Source organism: Physella acuta, unplaced genomic scaffold (assembly GCF_028476545.2).
Source record: "Physella acuta isolate Inbredline_101_S28 unplaced genomic scaffold, ASM2847654v3 ptg000476l, whole genome shotgun sequence".
NCBI classification, from domain to species: domain Eukaryota; kingdom Metazoa; phylum Mollusca; class Gastropoda; family Physidae; genus Physella; species Physella acuta.
In genome coordinates, this window is record NW_026731995.1 from 559,196 (window position 1) to 582,294 (window position 23,099).

A 23,099-nucleotide genomic window follows, 5' to 3' on the forward strand; every position below is an offset into this window, starting at 1 on the left:
TCACGGAGCTAAGATCGTTTGATATGAATATTCACGGAGCTAAGATAGTTTGATATGAATATTCAGGGAGCTAAGATCATTTGATATGAATGTTCACGGAGCTAAGATAGTTTGATATGAATGTTCACGGAGCTAAGATAGTTTGATATGAATGTTCATGGAGCTAAGATCGTTTGATATGAATGTTCACGGAGCTAAGATCGTTTGATATGAATGTTCTCGGAGCTAAGATCGTTTGATATGAATGTTCACGGAGCTAAGATAGTTTGATATGAATGTTCACAGAGCTAAGATCGTTTGATATGAATATTCAGGGAGCTTAGACGTTTTCTTCCACAAAACTGACACTGGGACTTAGAAACTTACTTGACCTTTCACCCCAGGTATTCGATGTGTTTCTTCTTGATTCGATACTTCGTTGTCGATTCCCTTTAATCTTCTCAGACCGAGGAGTGGGGGGGGGATCTATGGGGGAGGGAGATCTATAAAAAATTAAATAACTCTTGAATATTTGGGCGAAATAAAAATTTGAATCTTTATGAAACACTGGCGTGCCCGTTTCTGTTCGTTGCCGCGTAATATGACGTAATATTTTAAGAGGTTTTCATCATTGCGGTACTAATATTATATTCTTTGACGTGTTACCTTGTTTTCTCAAACTGAGTTTTCTAAATGTAAACAATGCCTGCGTTTGGATCATATTTATCAGGGCATGGGTTTACCTACTCTACCGCATGAAAGCCTTGAGTGCACGTTAATCACTAACCGAAATAGTGAGGTAGAACAGACTTTGGTGACCGCCCTCGTGTCAGGGACGTAGAGGGGCGCTCTCGGGAGCCCCCGATTACACTACCGCTAGGGCGCCGCGTACTGCCCCTGGCTGCTTAAATAAAACGTAGACGCCGTAGTGCTAAATGGATAGCACAGGGATCCACATTGCACCCTGTCGGGTTGTTTGCGGACGCGCCTGATTCTAGAGCATGGTCCCAGGGGGGTGTCTGCTCCCCCTGCTCCTTCTGCCTACGCTACAGATACAAATATACACATGTACATATGTACACATGTATAAATATACAAATACACAAATGAATAAACACACATATATACAAATGAACAAATATACACATATACAAATACATAGATATACAATGAAAAAATATACAAATTTACAAATAAACAAATGAAAAATATACAAAGCAACAAAGAACAAATGCAAAAATATACAAATTCCCCTATAAATTATGTCCATGTAACTAAATGCACTATTTAGTGGGGACGCGATGATTGCCGCGGTGTTATTTGATGCTGGGCATATAATTACCCATAGCAATCTGACACAAACGAATGGGCCGCCATTTTGTGCATAAATAAGGACGATTATGGTTTTATTTGTATTCATTTGTTTAGGATAGAGGTTTTTCTAGGTTTTTCTAGGTTTTTCTAGGTTTTTCTAGGTTTTGATTTTGTCTTGGGTTAGAATAAGCGGCAGTAGACCCACATTGTATTGACACGGGTCCAAGCACAACCACTAACACAACCACCAACACAACCACCAACACAACCACCAACACAACCACTAACACAACCACCAATACAACCACCAACACAACCACCAACATAAACACCAACATAACCACCAACACAACCACCAACACAACCACCAACACAACCACTAACACCACCACCAACACAACCACTAACACAACCACCAACACAACCACCAATACAACCACCAACATAAACACCAACATAACCACCAACACAACCACCAACACAACCACCAACACCACAATCCCAACAACTCCACTTATGACAGCCAACCGCCTACACAATCAACATCTTGAGTTAAAGGTTCGATACTTGTGTCGTACTTGAGTCGTGGGTCAATTCGTCTCGGTCACGGTGCAAATGTTTCAAGTCAACTTGACTGTCTACCCACTTGGTGTTATCATCTAATTATTGACTTAAGTCAATACATTATCAGGTCAAACAATTCACGGCAACACAGATACGGGTCACATGGGACATATGGGTCGTATGGGTCACATGGGTCATATGGGTCATATGGGTCACATGGGACATATGGGTCACATGGGACATATGGGTCACATGGGTCATATATGTCACATGGGACATATATGTCACATGGGACATATGTATCACATGGGTCATATGGGTCATATGGGTCACAAGGGACATATGGGTCACATGGGACATATGTAATACATGGGTCATATGTATCACATGGGACATATGTATCACAAGCGTCTAGCCCAGACTTGAAGTAGTTGTTAAGTGCTAAATTGATCTTTTAAGATATAGGATGGGGGGGAAGGGCGGGTGTGTGGGGGGGGGGGGGCTAAACTAAGATGACACTATAAATACGCAGTCTATCAGTGGATTGTGTTCGTGTTTTAAGTAGTTTTTTTTCAGACAGTTCATTCATCTGACTACGGTACAACGTGATCAACTGACCACGGTATCACGTGATCAACTGACCATTGACTTGTGTCAAACAAAATGGCGGCGGCTTTTGTTGGCGTCTGGAAACTGGACCGGGTAGACGGGGCAGAGGAATATTTCCATGCAAGTAGGTTTTATACATGATACAAGCACATGATACAAGCACATGATACAAGCACATGATACAAGCACATTATACAAGCACATGATACAAGCACATTATACAAGCACATGATACAAGTACATGATACAAGCAAATGATACGAGCATATTATACAACTAGATGATACAAGTACGTAAAACAAACAAAATATCTGATACAATGAACCGTCCCCAGCTGGTCAAACAGAAGCCCTTCAAGAGATTGAGAAAATAGCAAGCATAGAAATATTGCTAGACGGGACCGATCTTACCACTATCACCAACATTGATGGCAGAGATCCTCGGAGGGAGACACATACGTTGGGGGAGACTTATGAAAGTCAGGGACCAGGTGGAGTCAAGATAAAGGTAACAGTCTGAGTGAATCATGATAGTCTGAGGCAGGTGTGTCTAGATGATAGTCTGAGGCAGGTGTGTCTAGATGATAGTCTGAGGCAGGTGTGTCTAGATGATAGTCTGTGGCAGGTGTGTCTAGATGATAGTCTGAGGCAGGTGTGTCTAGATGATAGTCTGAGGCAGGTGTGTCTAGATGATAGTCTGAGACAGGTGTGTCTAGATGATAGTCTGTGGCAGGTGTGTCTAGATGATAGTCTGTGGCAGGTGTGTCTAGATGATAGTCTGAGGCAGGTGTGTCTAGCTGATAGTCTGAGGCAGGTGTGTCTAGATGATAGTCTGAGGCAGGTGTGTCTAGATGATAGTCTGAGGCAGGTGTCTAGATGATAGTCTGAGGCAGGTGTGTCTAGATGATAGTCTGAGGCAGGTGTGTCTAGATGATAGTCTGAGGCAGGTGTGTCTAGATGATAGTCTGTGGCAGGTGTGTCTAGATGATAGTCTGAGACAGGTGTGTCTAGATGATAGTCTGAGGCAGGTGTGTCTAGATGATAGTCTGAGGCAGGTGTGTCTAGATGATAGTCTGAGGCAGGTGTGTCTAGACTCTATATGATAGTCTGAGGCAGGTGTGTCTAGATGATTGAGGCAGGTATGTCTAGATGATAGTCTGAGGCAGGTGTGTCTAGACTTTATATGATAGTCTGAGGCAGGTGTGTCTAGATGATAGTCTGAGGCAGGTGTGTCTAGCTGATAGTCTGAGGCAGGTGTGTCTAGATGATAGTCTGAGGCAGGTGTGTCTAGATGATAGTCTGAGGCAGGTGTGTCTAGATGATAGTCTGAGGCAGGTGTGTCTAGATGATAGTCTGAGGCAGGTGTGTCTAGATGATAGTCTGAGGCAGGTGTGTCTAGATGATAGTCTAAGGCAGGTGTGTCTAGATGATAGTCTGAGGCAGGTGTGTCTAGAGGATAGTCTGAGGCAGGTGTGTCTAGACTTTATATGATAGTCTGAGGCAGGTGTGTCTAGATGATAGTCTGAGGCAGGTGTGTCTAGACTTTATATGATAGTCTGAGACAGGTGTGTCTAGATGATAGTCTGAGGCAGGTGTGTCTAGATGATAGTCTGAGGCAGGTGTGTCTAGATGATAGTCTGAGGCAGGTGTGTCTAGATGATAGTCTCAGACAGGTGTGTCTATATGATAGTCTGTGGCAGGTGTGTCTAGATGATAGTCTGAGGCAGGTGTGTCTAGACTTTATATGATAGTCTGAGGCAGGTGTGTCTAGATGATAGTCTGTGGCAGGTGTGTCTAGATGATAGTCTGAGGCAGGTGTGTCTAGATGATAGTCTGAGGCAGGTGTGTCTAGATGATAGTCTGAGGCAGATGTGTCTAGATGATAGTCTGAGGCAGGTGTGTCTTGATGATAGTCTGAGGCAGGTGTGTCTAGATGAAAGTCTGAGGCAGATGTGTCTAGATGATAGTCTGAGGCAGGTGTGTCTAGACTCTAGATGATAGTCTGAGGCAGGTGTGTCTAGATGATAGTCTGAGGCAGGTGTGTCTAGATGATAGTCTGTGGCAGGTGTGTCTAGATGATAGTCTGAGGCAGGTGTGTCTAGATGATAGTCTGAGGCAGATGTGTCTAGATGATAGTCTGAGGCAGGTGTGTCTAGACTCTAGATGATAGTCTGAGGCAGGTGTGTCTAGATGATAGTCTGAGGCAGGTGTGTCTAGATGATAGTCTGTGGCAGATGTGTCTAGATGATAGTCTGAGGCAGGTGTGTCTAGACTCTATATGATAGTCTGAGACAGGTGTGTCTAGATGATAGTCTGTGGCAGGTGTGTCTAGATGATAGTCTGAGGCAGGTGTGTCTAGATGATAGTCTGAGGCAGGTGTGTCTAGACTCTATACGATAGTTTGAGGCAGGTGTGTCTAGATGATAGTCTGAGGCAGGTGTGTCTTGATGATAGTCTGAGGCAGGTGTGTCTAGATGATAGTCTAAGTCAGGTGTGTCTAGATGATAGTCTGTGGCAGGTGTGTCTAGACTCTATATGATAGTCTGTGGCAGGTGTGTCTAGCTGATAGTCTGAGGCAGGTGTGTCTAGATGATAGTCTGTGGCAGGTGTGTCTAGACTCTATATGATAGTCTGAGGCAGGTGTGTCTAGATGATTGAGGCAGGTATGTCTAGATGATAGTCTGAGGCAGGTGTGTCTAGATGATAGTCTGAGGCAGGTGTGTCTAGATGATAGTCTGAGGCAGGTGTGTCTAGATGATAGTCTGAGGCAGGTGTGTCTAGATTATAGTCTGAGGCAGGTGTGTCTAGATGATAGTCTGAGACAGGTGTGTCTAGATGATTGAGGCAGGTGTGTCTAGATGATAGTCTGAGGCAGGTGTGTCTAGATGATAGTCTGAAGCAGATGTGTCTAGATGATAGTCTGAGGCAGGTGTGTCTAGACTCTATATGATAGTCTGTGGCAGGTGTGTCTAGCTGATAGTCTGAGGCAGGTGTGTCTAGATGATAGTCTGTGGAAGGTGTGTCTAGACTCTATATGATAGTCTGTGGCAGGTGTGTCTAGCTGATAGTCTGAGGCAGGTGTGTCTAGATGATAGTCTGTGGCAGGTGTGTCTAGATGATAGTCTGAGGCAGGTGTGTCTAGATGATAGTCTGAGGCAGGTGTGTCTAGATGATAGTCTGAGGCAGGTGTGTCTAGACTCTATATGATAGTCTGTGGCAGGTGTGTCTAGCTGATAGTCTTAGGCAGGTGTGTCTAGACTCTAGATGATAGTCTGAGGCAGGTGTGTCTAGATGATAGTCTGAGGCAGGTGTGTCTAGACTCTATACGATAGTTTGAGGCAGGTGTGTCTAGACTCTATATGATAGTCTGAGGCAGGTGTGTCTAGATGATAGTCTGAGGCAGGTGTGTCTTGATGATAGTCTGTGGCAGGTGTGTCTAGACTCTATATGATAGTCTGTGGCAGGTGTGTCTAGCTGATAGTCTGAGGCAGGTGTGTCTAGATGATAGTCTGTGGCAGGTGTGTCTAGATGATAGTCTGAGGCAGGTGTGTCTAGATGATAGTCTGAGGCAGGTGTGTCTAGATGATAGTCTGAGGCAGGTGTGTCTAGACTCTATATGATAGTCTGTGGCAGGTGTGTCTAGCTGATAGTCTTAGGCAGGTGTGTCTAGACTCTAGATGATAGTCTGAGGCAGGTGTGTCTAGATGATAGTCTGAGGCAGGTGTGTCTAGACTCTATACGATAGTTTGAGGCAGGTGTGTCTAGACTCTATATGATAGTCTGAGGCAGGTGTGTCTAGATGATAGTCTGAGGCAGGTGTGTCTTGATGATAGTCTGAGGCAGGTGTGTCTAGATGATAGTCTAAGTCAGGTGTGTCTAGATGATAGTCTGAGGCAGGTGTGTCTAGATGATAGTCTGAGGCAGATGTGTCTAGACTCTATATGATAGTCTGAGGCAGGTGTGTCTAGATGATAGTCTGAGGCAGATGTGTGTCTAGATGATAGTCTGAGGCAGGTGTGTCTAGATGATAGTCAGAGGCAGGTGTGTCTATATGATAGTCTGTTACAGGTGTCTCTAGACTCTATATGATAGTCTGAGGCAGGTGTGTCTAGATGATAGTCTGTGGCAGGTGTGTCTAGATGATAGTCTGAGGCAGGTGTGTCTAGACTCTATATGATAGTCTGAGGCAGGTGTGTCTAGATGATAGTCTGAGGCAGGTGTGTCTAGATGATAGTCTGAGGCAGGTGTGTCTAGATGATAGTCTGAGGCAGGTGTGTCTATATGATAGTCTGTTACAGGTGTCTCTAGACTCTATATGATAGTCTGAGGCAGGTGTGTCTAGATGATAGTCTGTGGCAGGTGTGTCTAGATTATAGTCTGAGGCAGGTGTGTCTAGATGATAGTCTGAGGCAGGTGTGTCTAGATGATAGTCTGAGGCAGGTGTGTCTAGATGATAGTCTGAGGCAGGTGTGTCTAGATGATAGTCTGAGGCAGGTGTGTCTAGATGATAGTCTGAGGCAGGTGTGTCTAGATGATAGTCTGAGGCAGGTGTGTCTAGATGATAGTCTGAGGCAGGTGTGTCTAGATGATAGTCTGAGACAGGTGTGTCTAGATGATTGAGATAGGTGTCCTGATGATTGAGGTAGGTAGGTCTAGATGACGATTCCCTAACTTTTTCTCTAGGCCAAATCTTACATGGACGGGGACAAATTGGTTTCTGAAGGTTCTGCCGGGGAAATGGAGTGGATAGCTGTTCGCTATTTCAGAGGCAGCGCCATGGTAACGGTAGGTACACCTGTCGCCATGGTAACGGTAGGTTCACCTGTCGCCATGGTAACGGTAGGTCCACCTGTCGCCAACAACAAAATGTCATTGTTTAAGGTTTTTTGTTGGCGGTTCAATGATTCCGGGATGAACTTGATGTGGGGGAGGGGGCGGCAGACGGTGGACAGAGGGGGGGGGGGGGGGGGCAGGCGTGAAATAGGGATGTGACGTCATATAGACATGGAGGGCCCTAAGGTTGATTTAATGAACTGGACATTTTTGAAAGTTAGAGGAACTTGAACTTGACCTTTTGTTATTTCTATTACAGGAACTTACGTCCAAAGGAAAAACAATGACCTTCACCCTGGTGAAAGTATAGGTGTCGCCACATAAGACTATGAAAAATAAAGTCAAAGATTCCTTCTGACTATTGTTTGTTCAAAAAAAATGTTCATCGCATGAACCACAATTTCACAAAGTCATAAGCCCACAAACTCACAAAGTCATAAGCCCACAAACTCACAAAGTCATAAGCCCACAAACTCACAAAGTCATAAGCACACAATCTCACAAAGTCATAAGCCCACAAACTCACAAAGTCATAAGCCCACAATCTCACAAAGTCATAATCCCACAATCTCACAAAGTCATAAGCCCACAATCTCACAAAGTCATAAGCCCACAATCTCACAAAGTCATAAGCCCACAAACTCACAAAGTTGTAAAGGTAGGTCTAGTATTACTGGCAGGTCTAGTATTACTGGCAGGTCTAGTATTATTGGCAGGTCTAGTATTAAAGGAAAACATTTTAAAATACGCATTGACTACTTGACACACACCCCTATCACCTAAATCCCTTTTAATACTATTTATAACTATTTGTAATTACTGAACCAATAAATTATACAACTAATTAGGTCAACATCTTAAGGCAAATGGAGGGGATCAAAGAAGTAATTAAAATAAATTGCTTAGCGGCATACACACTCACAGACAGATGGACAGACAAACAAAACAAACTATAACCCATGAGTCCGTCTGTCGACACGAGCTTCATTGGTCTCCCACTAAGTCACTCACTACCTCAAACTTATCTCCCCTCAAGTGTAAATGTTATCGATTTAATATCTCAGCAAGTTATCTCCCCTCAAATGTTATTGATTTAATATCTCAGCAAGTTATCTCCCCTCAAATGTTATTGATAGAATATCCCAGCAAGTTATCTCCCCTCAAATGTTATTGATAGAATATCCCAGCAAGTTATCTCCCCTCAAATGTTATTGATAGAATATCCCAGCAAGTTATCTCCCCTCAAATGTTATTGATAGAATATCCCAGCAAGTTATCTCCCCTCAAATGTTATTGATAGAATATCCCAGCAAGTTATCTCCCCTCAAGTGAAAATTTTATTGATAGAATATCCCAGCCAGTTATCTCCCCTCAAATGTTATTGATTTAATATCTCAGCAAGTTATCTCTCTTGTCCTTTAAATAATGGGCATGAAATCTACACAAGGAGCAGCTCTCTACTAAGGGATGTAAAAAAAAAAGTCGATCGTTTGGAGAGCGTGACACAACGGATGGGAGCCTGGGCGTGGCCTCGCCACAAAGTCTTTTAGGAAGCTTTTTTTAGCAGCATGTATTCCCCCTCCTCATTGATTCTAGAAAGTTCAAAGTCAATTACACACAGAGTGTAGACTGCATATGGTCCCATTTTTCTTACACCTGGTCCCATTTTCGTTAGACATTGAGAGAAAAGATTGGCGTCTTTATGGGTGACCCCTTAACACGGCAACTGTTAACCCACACTTAACTAATGAAACTAGCCTTAATGCTATGACATAACTAATTAAACTAACCTTAATCCTATTTCTAACGCTCGGTTTAATAGCAAACATTCGCTTACTTCCGTGGTTAAAATAGAAAAAGTGAATTTGTACATGACTAATATTGTTTTATACATACACATATAGGGCCTATATATATATATATATATATATATATATATATATATATATATATATATATATATATATATATATATATACACATATATATATATATATATATATATATATATATATATATATATATATATATATATATATATATATATATATACATATAGGCTATTTGTGGTCACCCAAAATTTCAAGCTGTGTAAAAAGGTTCCTGATAAAACAGCCCCATCTATTCAACCCTAACTAATCAAGTTTGAATTAAAGGACAACATCAATACAAAGGACGTCATGACTCTAGCCTTGTGAATAACTTCGATGGCCAATATGGCAACTGAGCCGCCCTTATATGAGGTCCTGGTACTAAACGTGTATGTCCTTCTCATATTTACAAGTTATATTTTAACCAGAGATATAGTCGGGAGCTTTTTTTCCGTGACTGAGTTTTCGTGGGCTACTTTGTCTTTTTATCATTTTTCTATTGGTCGGGGTTCTTCTTGTCATAGGCCCTGTGGTCGTTTTTGTCGATTCTCTCTGTCATTTCAGATATCCATTTCAGATATCCATTTCAGTATATATTTACACACACATTATATATATATATATATATATATATATATATATATATATATATATATATATATATATATATATATACGGTCAAAGCTCGAAGTCGGCCAATACGCGCATTGGCCAATATCGCCTCCCATAGGTCGGTCAAACCCCGAAACTTTGCTTGATTTTGGCCTTTGACCGGCCAATCCGCAGACTGCCCATGGTGGACCGGCCAAAGTCTGAAATAGCTCTTGATTTCGTCCCTTGGCCGGCAGTTGATGTCGAAAAAACTTTCGGGCATTTGTCGTAGACCCCTTTTACTGTATGGCTAGAGGCTAGGTTACAAACAGTGGAGAACGAAATAAGGGCATGGGAAAAGTGGTGGTTAGGTCACAATATCAGAAAGACAGTAAATAACATCACTAAAAAAACATCGCAAGTCAAAACTAACAGTAGGGTCTTGATGGACAAGACGGCTCGTCTCGATACTCTATCTAGTGAGAATCGATACTCCCACTTGTGAGAATCGATACTAGCTCTAGCTGTGCTGTAAACACGCCGTGTGCGCAGGCATGCTAGTGACGTCAAACAGCTAACACGGTTGTCCTATGTGTCTATTGGGAGACGTGCGTAGCCATGTGACCCGATCACGTGACTTGAGCTAAGTCACATGACTAGTCCCATGATTGAGTTATGTCTTCAGCTTACACCCATGGTCCGGTGACTTTTAACTAATCGGCCAAATAATTAGGTTTAGCAATTATCATTAGCATAATTAGTGTAGGCGCTACGATCCAAGTGGTCTGTGATTAGCCTGAAAGGTCAGGGAACCATACACATATAGGAGTCAGATGTAGGGAACAAGGCTAATATAGGAGTCAGATGTAGGGAACAAGGCTAATATAGGAGTCAGATGTAGGGAACCACACACATATAGGAGTCAGATGTAGGGAACAAGGCTAATATAGGAGTCAGATGTAGGGAACCATACACATATAGGAGTCAGATGAAGGGAACCATACACATATAGGAGTCAGATGTAGGGAACAAGGCTAATATAGGAGTCAGATGTAGGGAACCATACACATATAGGAGTCAGATGTAGGGAACCATACACATATAGGAGTCAGATGTAGGGAACCATACACATATAGGAGTCAGATGTAGGGAACAAGGCTAATATAGGAGTCAGATGTAGGGAACCATACACGTATAGGAGTCAGATGAAGGGAACAAGGCTAATATAGGAGTCAGATGTAGGGAACCATACACATATAGAAGTCAGATTAGGGAACCATACACATATAGGAGTCAGATGAAAGGAACAAGGCTAATATAGGAGTCAGATGTAGGGAACCATACACATATAGGAGTCAGATGAAAGGAACAAGGCTAATATAGGAGTCAGATGAAGGGAACCATACACATATAGGAGTCAGATGTAGGGAACAAGGCTAATATAGGAGTCAGATGTAGGGAACCATACACGTATAGGAGTCAGATGAAGGGAACAAGGCTAATATAGGAGTCAGAAGACTTATGGCAACACAAGCCAGTGGCGTCGCTAGGTCGGGTATCACCCGATGCGGCACCTCATTGTGTCACCCCCCCCCCCCTCTCTTAATTTGATCTGTAAATTTAATTTTGCAGTTGGTGTCGTCGTCCGCCCCCCCCCCCCCCCCATGTAAAAACTTTCGGGCTAGTGTCCATTCGGGCTAGTGTCCATTCGGGCAAGTGTCCACACCAAACCACCTAACCAACCACCCACCCAGCCAACCATCCAGCCAACCACCCAGCCAACCACCCAGCAACCACCCAGCCAACCACCCAGCCAACCACCCAGCCAACCACCCAGCCAACCACCCAGCCAACCACCCAGCCAACCACCTGCTGACCTACACGTTTGAATGTTTTAGTTAAGCTCACCCAGCATGTGGTAATCAATCTAGGCCAATGTCTTGCACCATCTGGGACCGTGAGTCACCATGTGTCACCATGTGTCACCATCTATCGGTTATGGATAGTTAGGCCTACATGTCTGGGTCTAAGTTAACTACACAGCAACCACACGACACAGCAATCACACGACACAGCAACCACACGACACAGCAACCACAGCAACCACACGACACAGCAACCACACGACACAGCAACCACACGACACAGCAACCACACGACACAGCAACCACAGCAACCACACGACACAGCAACCACACGACACAGCAACCACACGACACAGCAACCACAGCAACCACACGACACAGCAACCACACGACACAGCAACCACACGATACAGCAACCACACGACACAGCAACCACACGACACAGCAACCACACGACACAGCAAAAACACGACACAGCAACCACAGCAACCACACGACACAGCAACCACACGACACAGCAACCACACGACAAAGCAACCACACGACAATTCAACCACACGACACAGCAACCACACGACAATTCAACCACACGACACAGCAACCACACGACAACACAGCAACCACACGACAATTCAACCACACGACAGAGCAACCACACGACACAGCAACCACACAACACAGCAACCACATGACACAGCAACCACACAACACAGCAACCACATGACACAGCAACCACACGACAATTCAACCACACGACACAGCAACCACACGACAATTCAACCACACGACACAGCAACCACACAACACAGCAACCACACGACAACACAGCAACCACACGACACAGCAACAACACGACAACACAGCAACCACACGACAATTCAACCACACAACACAGCAACCACACGACACAGCAACCACACGACACAGCAACCACACGACACAGCAACCACACGACACAGCAACCACACGACACAGCAACCACACGACACAGAAATCACATGACACAGCAACCACAGCAACCACACGACACAGCAACCACACAACACAGCAACCACACGACACAGCAACCACACGACACAGCAACCACACGACACAGCAACCACAGCAACCACATGACACAGCAACCACACAACACAGCAACAACACGACAACACAGCAACCACACGACAATTCAACCACACAACACAGCAACCACACGACACAGCAACCACACAACACAGCAACCACACGACACAGCAACCACACGACACAGCAACCACACGACACAGCAACCACAGCAACCACATGACAAAGCAACCACAGCAACCACACAACACAGCAACAACACGACAACACAGCAACCACACGACAATTCAACCACACAACACAGCAACCACACGACACAGCAACCACACGACACAGAAATCACATGACACAGCAACCACACAACACAGCAACCACGCGACACAGCAACCACACGACACAGCAACCACACGACACAGCAACCACACGACACAGCAACCACACGACACAGCAACCACACGACACAGCAACCACACGACACAGCAACCACAGCAACCACAAGACACAGCAACCACACGACACAGCAACCACACGACACAGCAACCACACGACAAAGCAACCACACGACAATTCAACCACACGACACAGCAACCACACGACAATTCAACCACACGACACAGCAACCACACGACAACACAGCAACCACACGACAATTCAACCACACGACACAGCAATCACACGACACAGCAACCACACGACACAGCAACCACACGACACAGCAACCACACGACACAGCAACCACACGACACAGAAATCACATGACACAGCAACCACAGCAACCACACGACACAGCAACCACACAACACAGCAACCACACGACACAGCAACCACACGACACAGCAACCACACGACACAGCAACCACAGCAACCACATGACACAGCAACCACAGCAACCACACAACACAGCAACAACACGACAACACAGCAACCACACGACAATTCAACCACACAACACAGCAACCACACGACACAGCAACCACACAACACAGCAACCACACGACACAGCAACCACACGACACAGCAACCACACGACACAGCAACCACAGCAACCACATGACAAAGCAACCACAGCAACCACACAACACAGCAACAACACGACAACACAGCAACCACACGACAATTCAACCACACAACACAGCAACCACACGACACAGCAACCACACGACACAGAAATCACATGACACAGCAACCACACAACACAGCAACCACGCGACACAGCAACCACACGACACAGCAACCACACGACACAGCAACCACACGACACAGCAACCACACGACACAGCAACCACACGACACAGCAACCACACGACACAGCAACCACAGCAACCACAAGACACAGCAACCACACGACACAGCAACCACACGACACAGCAACCACACGACAAAGCAACCACACGACAATTCAACCACACGACACAGCAACCACACGACAATTCAACCACACGACACAGCAACCACACGACAACACAGCAACCACACGACAATTCAACCACACGACACAGCAATCACACGACACAGCAACCACACAACACAGCAACCACATGACACAGAAACCACACGACAACACAGCAACCACACGACAATTCAACCACACGACACAGCAACCACACGACAATTCAACCACACGACACAGCAACCACACAACACAGCAACCACACGACAACACAGCAACCACACGACACAGCAACCACACGACACAGCAACCACACGACACAGAAATCACATGACACAGAAACCACACGACAACACAGCAACCACACGACTATTAAACCACACAACACAGCAACCACACGACACAGCAACCACACGACACAGCAACCACACGACACAGCAACCACACGACACAGCAACCACACGACACAGAAATCACATGACACAGCAACCACAGCAACCACACGACACAGCAACCACACAACACAGCAACCACACGACACAGCAACCACACGACACAGCAACCACACGACACAGCAACCACACGACACAGCAACCACACGACACAGAAATCACATGACACAGCAACCACAGCAACCACACGACACAGCAACCACACAACACAGCAACCACACGACACAGCAACCACACGACACAGCAACCACACGACACAGCAACCACAGCAACCACATGACACAGCAACCACAGCAACCACACAACACAGCAACAACACGACAACACAGCAACCACACGACAATTCAACCACACAACACAGCAACCACACGACACAGCAACCACACAACACAGCAACCACACGACACAGCAACCACACGACACAGCAACCACACGACACAGCAACCACAGCAACCACATGACAAAGCAACCACAGCAACCACACAACACAGCAACAACACGACAACACAGCAACCACACGACAATTCAACCACACAACACAGCAACCACACGACACAGCAACCACACGACACAGAAATCACATGACACAGCAACCACACAACACAGCAACCACACGACACAGCAACCACACGACACAGCAACCACACGACACAGCAACCACACGACACAGCAACCACACGACACAGCAACCACACGACACAGCAACCACACGACACAGCAACCACAGCAACCACATGACACAGCAACCACAGCAACCACACAACACAGCAACAACACGACAACACAGCAACCACACGACAATTCAACCACACAACACAGCAACCACACGACACAGCAACCACACAACACAGCAACCACATGACACAGAAACCACACGACAACACAGCAACCACACGACAATTCAACCACACGACACAGCAACCACACGACAATTCAACCACACGACACAGCAACCACACAACACAGCAACCACACGACAACACAGCAACCACACGACACAGCAACCACACGACACAGCAACCACACGACACAGAAATCACATGACACAGAAACCACACGACAACACAGCAACCACACGACTATTCAACCACACAACACAGCAACCACACGACACAGCAACCACACGACACAGCAACCACACGACACAGCAACCACACGACACAGAAATCACATGACACAACAACCACAGCAACCACACGACACAGCAACCACACAACACAGCAACCACACGACACAGCAACCACACGACACAGCAACCACACGACACAGCAACCACAGCAACCACATGACACAGCAACCACAGCAACCACACAACACAGCAACAACACGACAATACAGCAACCACACGACAAAGCAACCACAGCAACCACAGCAACCACACAACACAGCAACAACACGACAACACAGCAACCACACGACACAGCAACCACACAACACAGCAACCACACAACACAGCAACCACACGACACAGCAACCACACAACACAGCAACCACACGACACAGCAACCACACGACACAGCAACCACACGACACAGCAACCACAGCAAGCACATGACAAAGCAACCACAGCAACCACACAACACAGCAGCAACACGACAACACAGCAACCACACGACAATTCAACCACACAACACAGCAACCACACGACACAGCAACCACACCACACAGCAACCACACGACACAGAAATCACATGACACAGCAACCACAGCAACCACACAACACAGCAACCACACGACACAGCAACCACACGACACAGCAACCACACGACACAGCAACCACAGCAACCACACGACACAGCAACCACACGACACAGCAACCACACGACACAGCAACCACACGACACAGCAACCACACGACACAGCAACCACACGACACAGCAACCACACGACACAGCAACCACACGACACAGCAACCACACAACACAGCAACCACAAGACACAACAACCACAGCAACCACACGACACAGCAACCACAGCAACCACAAGACACAGCAACCACACGACACAGCAACCACACGACACAGCAACCACACGACACAGCAACCACACGACACAGCAACCACACGACACAGCAACCACACGACACAGCAACCACACAACACAGCAACCACATGACAATTCAACCACACGACACAGCAACCACACGACACAGCAACCACACAACACAGCAACCACACGACACAGCAACCACACGACACAGCAACCACATGACAATTCAACCACACGACACAGCAACCACACGACACAGCAACCACACAACACAGCAACCACACGACACAGCAACCACAGCAACCACACGACACAGCAACCACACGACACAGCAACCACACGACACAGCAACCTCACGACACAGCAACCACACGACACAGCAACCACACGACACAGCAACCACACGACACAGCAACCACACGACACAGCAACCACACGACACAGCAACCACACGACACAGCAACCACACGACACAGCAACCACACGACACAGCAACCACACGACACAGCAACCACACGACACAGCAACTACACGACACAGCAACCACACGACACAGCAACCACACGACACAGCAATCACATGACACAGCAACCACAGCAACCACATGACACAGCAACCACACGACACAGCAACCACACGACACAGCAACCACACGACACAGCAACCACAACACACCCCTGGATCCACTTAAACTTAACGCATTATTTATTGTCGTCTGTATTTGACAAACGACCATTCAAGCTCCTGTATGATAGTTACATTCAATTCGAGTATTTTTACCGAAGAAAAAAAACACTAAAAATCCTTAAGCAAAGTAGGTTAGTTTTAATTATGTTAATTAATTAGTTTAATTATGTTTTACATTTTCAGTGCATTCAAAAGTTTTTGTTTGGTTCTTTTATTTTCTACAAGCGAGGTTACATCCGACTCAAAACATTTGCGTTCTATTTTGAGTCGTGGCTTACAGACAATTATCTGCCCTCTCTAGTCAACACTTAGACAATATCTGCCCCCTCTAGTCAACACTTAGACAATTATCTACTCCCTCTCTAGTCAACACTCAATTATCTGCCCCCTCTAGTCAACACTCAGACAATTATCTGCCCTCTCTAGTCAACACTTAGACAATTATCTGCCCTCTCTCTAGTCAACACTTAGACAATTATCTGCCCCCTCTAGTCAACACTCAGACAATTATCTGCCTCTCTCTAGTCTGTTGGAAGTTGTAGTCTCATTTGTCTGTCTGTTAATCCGTTCACAGCTTTGAAAAAGCATCAACAAGAGTATTCTAGGAAACAATAGAAAATTTTCTTCCATTTCCTGTCCCCCCCCCCCCCCCCGTGTTTGGCTAATTATTGATGGGCGGAATGAACAGGGAATTCTAGAACTCTCTAGAACTCTCCATCTGCCTGGGACGTTACAGACACCGGATGTTACATCTTCGGAAGTTTCCGGTTAAACATTCCAGTACTACACGCCAAGCTACACGCCTAGCTACACGCCCTGCTAAACGCCTTGCTACACACCTAATTACACGCCTAGCTACACACCTAATTACACGCCTAGCTACACACCTAATTACACGCCTAGCTACACACCTAATTACACGCCTAGCTACACACCTAATTACACGCCTAGCTACACACCGAATTACACGCCTAGCTACACACCTAATTACACACCTAGCTACACACCTAATTACACGCCTAGCTACACACCTAATTACGCCTAATAACACACTTAACTGGAACATCCCTTATCGTTGCTACCTAAAAGAAACTAGACAAAGGGGAGGTGATCAATGTATCTACTTGTTTCAATAATAAATGCCCTGTTAATGTTACTCCTAGCATTTTGGTACATCTTCTAAGTGAGACTGATACAACCTCTAAGTGAGACTGGTACAGCCTCTAAGTGAGACTGATACAACCTCTAAGTGAGACTGGTACAGCCTCTAAGTGAGACTGGTACAACCTCTAAGTGAGACTGGTACAACCTCTAAATGTAAGATTACAGAGAGCTGCACGGTACAAGGTGGTTCACACACACAACAATATTCAAACACACACACACACACACACACTCAGACTTTAAATGAACTTGACCTTGTGAAACAAGTGACATTAAGCAGTTGGACCCGAGGGTCACACTTGTTACCACGTTATATATATATATATATATATATATATATATATATATATATATATATATATATATATATATATATATATATATATATATATATATATAATCTTAGACTTTCCTGTGGAAATTGATTTTTGTAGACTGGCACAACCTTATGAATATTCTAAGACTATTATTGTATGTGTGTATGTATGTGTGTATGTATGTGTGTGTGCGTGTATGTGTGTGTGTAATATCTTGGCATCTACAACTGGGGGCGGGGGCTCAGGGGATCTTATTTAGTTACTGGTGGGTCGTCTGATGTGGGTAAATGTAGCGATCTACAGACTGACGTGACAAAGTACAGACTGACGTGACAAAGTACAGACTGACGTGACAAACTACAGGCTGACGTGACAAACTACAGACTGACGTGACAAAGTAAAGACGGACGTGACAAACTACAGACTGACGTGACAAACTACAGACTGACGTGACAAACTACAGACTGACGTGACAAAATACAGACTGACGTGACAAAGTACAGATTGACGTGACAAAGTACAAACTGACGTGACAAACTACAGGCTGACGTGACAAACTACAGACTGACGTGACAAAGTACAGATTGACGTGACAAAGTACAAACTGACGTGACAAACTACAGGCTGACGTGACAAACTACAGACTGACGTGACAAAGTACAGACTGACGTGACAATTTACAGACTGACGTGACAAAGTACAGACTGACGTGACAAACTGACGTGACAGACTAACGTGACAAAGTAAACCAAGTACTCACTGCGGCTGATCCACTGTGGGCTGGCGATGCTGACGGCCATGAAGACGAGGGCCAACAGACTGACGAACAAGCCAAAGAATCGGGCCCGCACAAACAGGAAGTGCTCCCAGAACTCCTGGAGAGTGTGCCATTGTTCCGCCGTCAGTTTGACCTGAGCTTTCAGCCCGAACTTGTTCTTGCGGCTCCTCTCGATGACCCTCATGGCGTGCACCTGCTGCTGCTTGTGGCGCCTCAGCTCCTTGAGGTCGTCTTCAGACAGGTACCTTGCCTCTAGGTCAGGGTGGACGAACTTCAAGCCCTCCTGGCGGGCTTTCTTGACGGGCGTTGACACGCGAACAACTTCCGTGTCGGGCTCGGCCGTGTCCGTCCCCGCGCCGATGCGCTCCATCTTTTCTATGCGGCGTCGGTAGCTGGCCCGGCGATCACGTGACCACCTGGTCCAGGCCGACTCGGTGCTGACGCCCAGAAACTTGGTGCCGGAGCTCCTGTTGGAGTTGTGACTCCTGTTGGAACTTTTGCTGCCCCTTCTCTCCCACTCCTTGTGGATACTGTCCAGGTTCAGGCCCGGACCGTCCGGTGACGTCATCAGCTGTACGGTGGGGATCGGGCCCATGGGTGTAGTCGGCACTTGGAATTTGGTGTAAGGCGCACTCCGCGAGGCTGCCTGTTCTCCCCCTGCCCCGGGTCGGTCACGTGGGAGCGGCTGCACGTGATTTCCAACGCCAGCTCGCCTAGTAGAGTGTGACGTGTAGCCTCCGTCAAGCGCTGGTGGATAACCTCCCCCCGCCACGCCGTTCACTCCTCTGCTGGCTTGGTGAAATAAACGATCATAATCCATGTTGCCTGGCCCTGCCCGTGGCGTCACACTTTCGGCGTCGTAAACAGAAAACTTATCGTCCTCAGAAGGTCTGCGTCTAGCACCCGCTGACTCCCTCCTCGGGTCCCTCGATGTTGCGTGACGCCCCTCCAGGCCGTCGGTCTGACGTTGCTGCCTCTGGGCACCCACCTCGTCTACCCTATCTCGTCCATCCCTGGTCCGTCTGATGTCCCCAGGACGTTGAGCCGGCTCACTGCCTGCCCTCGCCTCCCCTGCCCTCGCCTCGCCTAGCCTCGCCTGACCTGCTCTTGAATGGCTTGACCTAGTTTCGTATCTACTGTCGTTGCGTTCAATACCTGAACCGTGTGAGTCACCGCCACGCCTAGCCTGTGTCTGGCTCTCACCCCCGGGCCTCTCCCCGGCCTCCACTGATTGTCTTGGATGCTCGACCACAATTTTCCGGGAATTCTCAATGAAATCTGTTCTGGATCTTCGCTGAGCTTCAGAGCGACCTTCACCTTGAGTGGGCTGCAGCCTCTTTCTAGTGTCGATGTTGAGCTGGCTGCTTGGCTCTAGCACGGGTCTGGGCTTAGGGCTCCCCCCTCGGGCCTTGGTGGTCGGCTCAGAGTCAGAGTTGAGTCTCGAGTCCTGAGACTGACTCTTGAGTCTCGAGTCCTGAGACTGACTCTTGAGTCTCACGGTCTCGAAACTTTTCTTCGAGCTCCCCGACTCGTGGTACTCGTCCGAGTTGGTCCGCGAGTTGCTGGACAGGTCACGTGACCTGCGGACACTTAGCTCTGAGCTTACAGCGATAGCTCCGTCCGTCTGGAACACACTGTCTCTGCTACTGATGCCGTCGATGCTGTCCCTGCTCCCACTCAGCTTGGTGTGAGCAGCTGGCGCGCTGCTCGTCTGACTCGATGTGCGCTCTTTGCTGCTAGCTCGAGGGGCGTTTAGGTTGGACCGTGAACTCGACACAAAATTTGTGGCAGCGCCCTCTTTGCTGTTAGTTCGAGAGTCGAGGCGAGCAGAAGAGTGGGGTACAGCGCCCTCTTTGCTGTTAGTTCGAGAGTCGAGGCGAGCAGAAGAGTGGGGTACAGCGCCCTCTTTGCTGTTAGTTCGAGAGTCGAGGCGAGCAGAAGAGTGGGGTACAGCGCCCTCTTTGCTGTTAGTTCGAGAGTCGAGACGAGCAGAAGAGTGGGGTACAGCGCCCTCTTTGCTGTTAGTTCGAGAGTCGAGGCGAGCAGAAGAGTGGGGTACAGCGCCCTCTTTGCTGTTAGTTCGAGAGTCGAGACGAGCAGAAGAGTGGGGTACAGCGCCCTCTTTGCTGTTAGTTCGAGAGTCGAGGCGAGCAGAAGAGTGGGGTACAGCGCCCTCTTTGCTGTTAGTTCGAGAGTCGAGACGAGCAGAAGAGTGCGGTACAGCGCCCTCTTTGCTGTTAGTTCGAGAGTCGAGGCGAGCAGAAGAGTGGGGTACAGCGCCCTCTTTGCTGTTAGTTCGAGAGTCGAGGCGAGCAGAAGAGTGGGGTACAGCGCCCTCTTTGCTGTTAGTTCGAGAGTCGAGGCGAACAGAAGAGTGGGGTACAGCGCCCACTTTGCTGTTTGTCTTAGCACGCCCCACAACAACGAATGATCTGTCGTATTCTTTATCCGCCTCGGCTGTGCTGCTTTCTCTGCTGCCACTCGAAGAACGTAACCTTCTCCTGGGGTCCGCCTCTGCATAGCTCCCCGCAGACGAGGGCCTAACGCGGCTTTCCTCTTTCCTCTCTGGGGGTTCGGGGCGTCGAGGTGAGCGCCTGTGCCGCTGCTGCTGACGCCTCTGTCTTTCCTGCAGCTCCTCTCTCGCCTGCTGTGGCGTCAGACTTCTCCCTCCTGAGTCCCGGGCTCGACGGCTGGTGGACCTGTCGCTGTCAGGTGCCAGGTGTTCCACAGGTGGCAGGTGTTCCACAGGTGGGCTCACCTGAGGACCGGCCTCGAGCGTCAGGTAAGTGTTTGGCACCGCCGGGTTCTGGCGCTTGGCTAAACTGGCGAGTCCGTCCCCCCGGCCCCCACCCGGACTGTTGCCGCCTCTTCTTCTCGAGCGCTCCCACAGATTTGCCCCTCTGTCATCTCCGAAGTGACTGTGGACGCTCTCCTGACTAGAGAAACCGGAAGTGACCGTCTCGCCCAGCCCGCTTGTCTCTGTGGAACTCTGCGCGTGCAGACGACTCAGGCTGGGCGCTCTCTCCAAGCTCGCCAGCACGGGGTCGGGGCTAAGAAAGTTGGCGCGGGGGTGGGAGGAGTGGACGGTGCTGAACGCGTCCTGGGACTGGCCCCTCCTCAGCCTCTCAGCCGAACCCTCGCGGCCCAGCTTTGACATGGCCACAAGTTAATTACATAGCAATTAGACAAGGGGGGGGGTCCTTGTTCTATTGGCTCTAGGTCAACTCTTAATTGCTTGGTAGCTGATGACGTCACTAGCGTGCTGAAACCCCTCCCCCTGGCCTGTCTTCCAACTAGAGCCGCGAGAAATTCTTTTGACCAGAAAAACAGCAAGGTTATCTCATCAAGAAATGTTATCTCATCCAGAAATGTTATCTCATCCAGAAATGTTATCTCATCCAGAAATGTTATCTCATCAAGAAATGTTATCTCATCCAGAAATGTTATCTCATCCAGAAATGTTATCTCATCAAGAAATGTTATCTCATCCAGAAATGTTATCTCATCCAGAAATGTTATCTCATCCAGAAATGTTATCTCATCAAGAAATGTTATCTCATCAAGAAATCTCAGATTAAAAATTTAGTCCTGTACTGCTGATTGCCGTGATGCGATGGGAGGGTTGGCGTGAT

The 23,099-nt window shown here is 47.2% G+C and overlaps 2 protein-coding genes across 2 annotated transcripts in view; one reads left to right on the top strand and one right to left on the bottom strand.

Moving 5' to 3' along the window:
• LOC131944003 (uncharacterized) overlaps positions 1-22,873 on the bottom strand; it is a 37,198-nt gene extending 14,325 nt beyond the window's left edge. The window contains exon 1 of the mRNA XM_059304440.1: positions 19,450-22,873. Coding sequence (XP_059160423.1) covers positions 19,450-22,624 — 3,175 coding nt within the window. The 5' untranslated portion in view covers positions 22,625-22,873. The remainder of the gene's footprint in view (positions 1-19,449) is intronic.
• Positions 2,400-7,653, top strand: LOC131944004 (uncharacterized). Its single transcript, XM_059304441.1, has 4 exons — positions 2,400-2,590; positions 2,801-2,973; positions 7,149-7,250; positions 7,558-7,653. Exons 1-4 carry the CDS (start codon positions 2,521-2,523, stop codon positions 7,606-7,608), a joined length of 396 nt encoding a protein of 131 aa, XP_059160424.1. The 5' UTR covers positions 2,400-2,520; the 3' UTR covers positions 7,609-7,653.
• Positions 22,874-23,099: the final 226 nt, after the last annotated feature.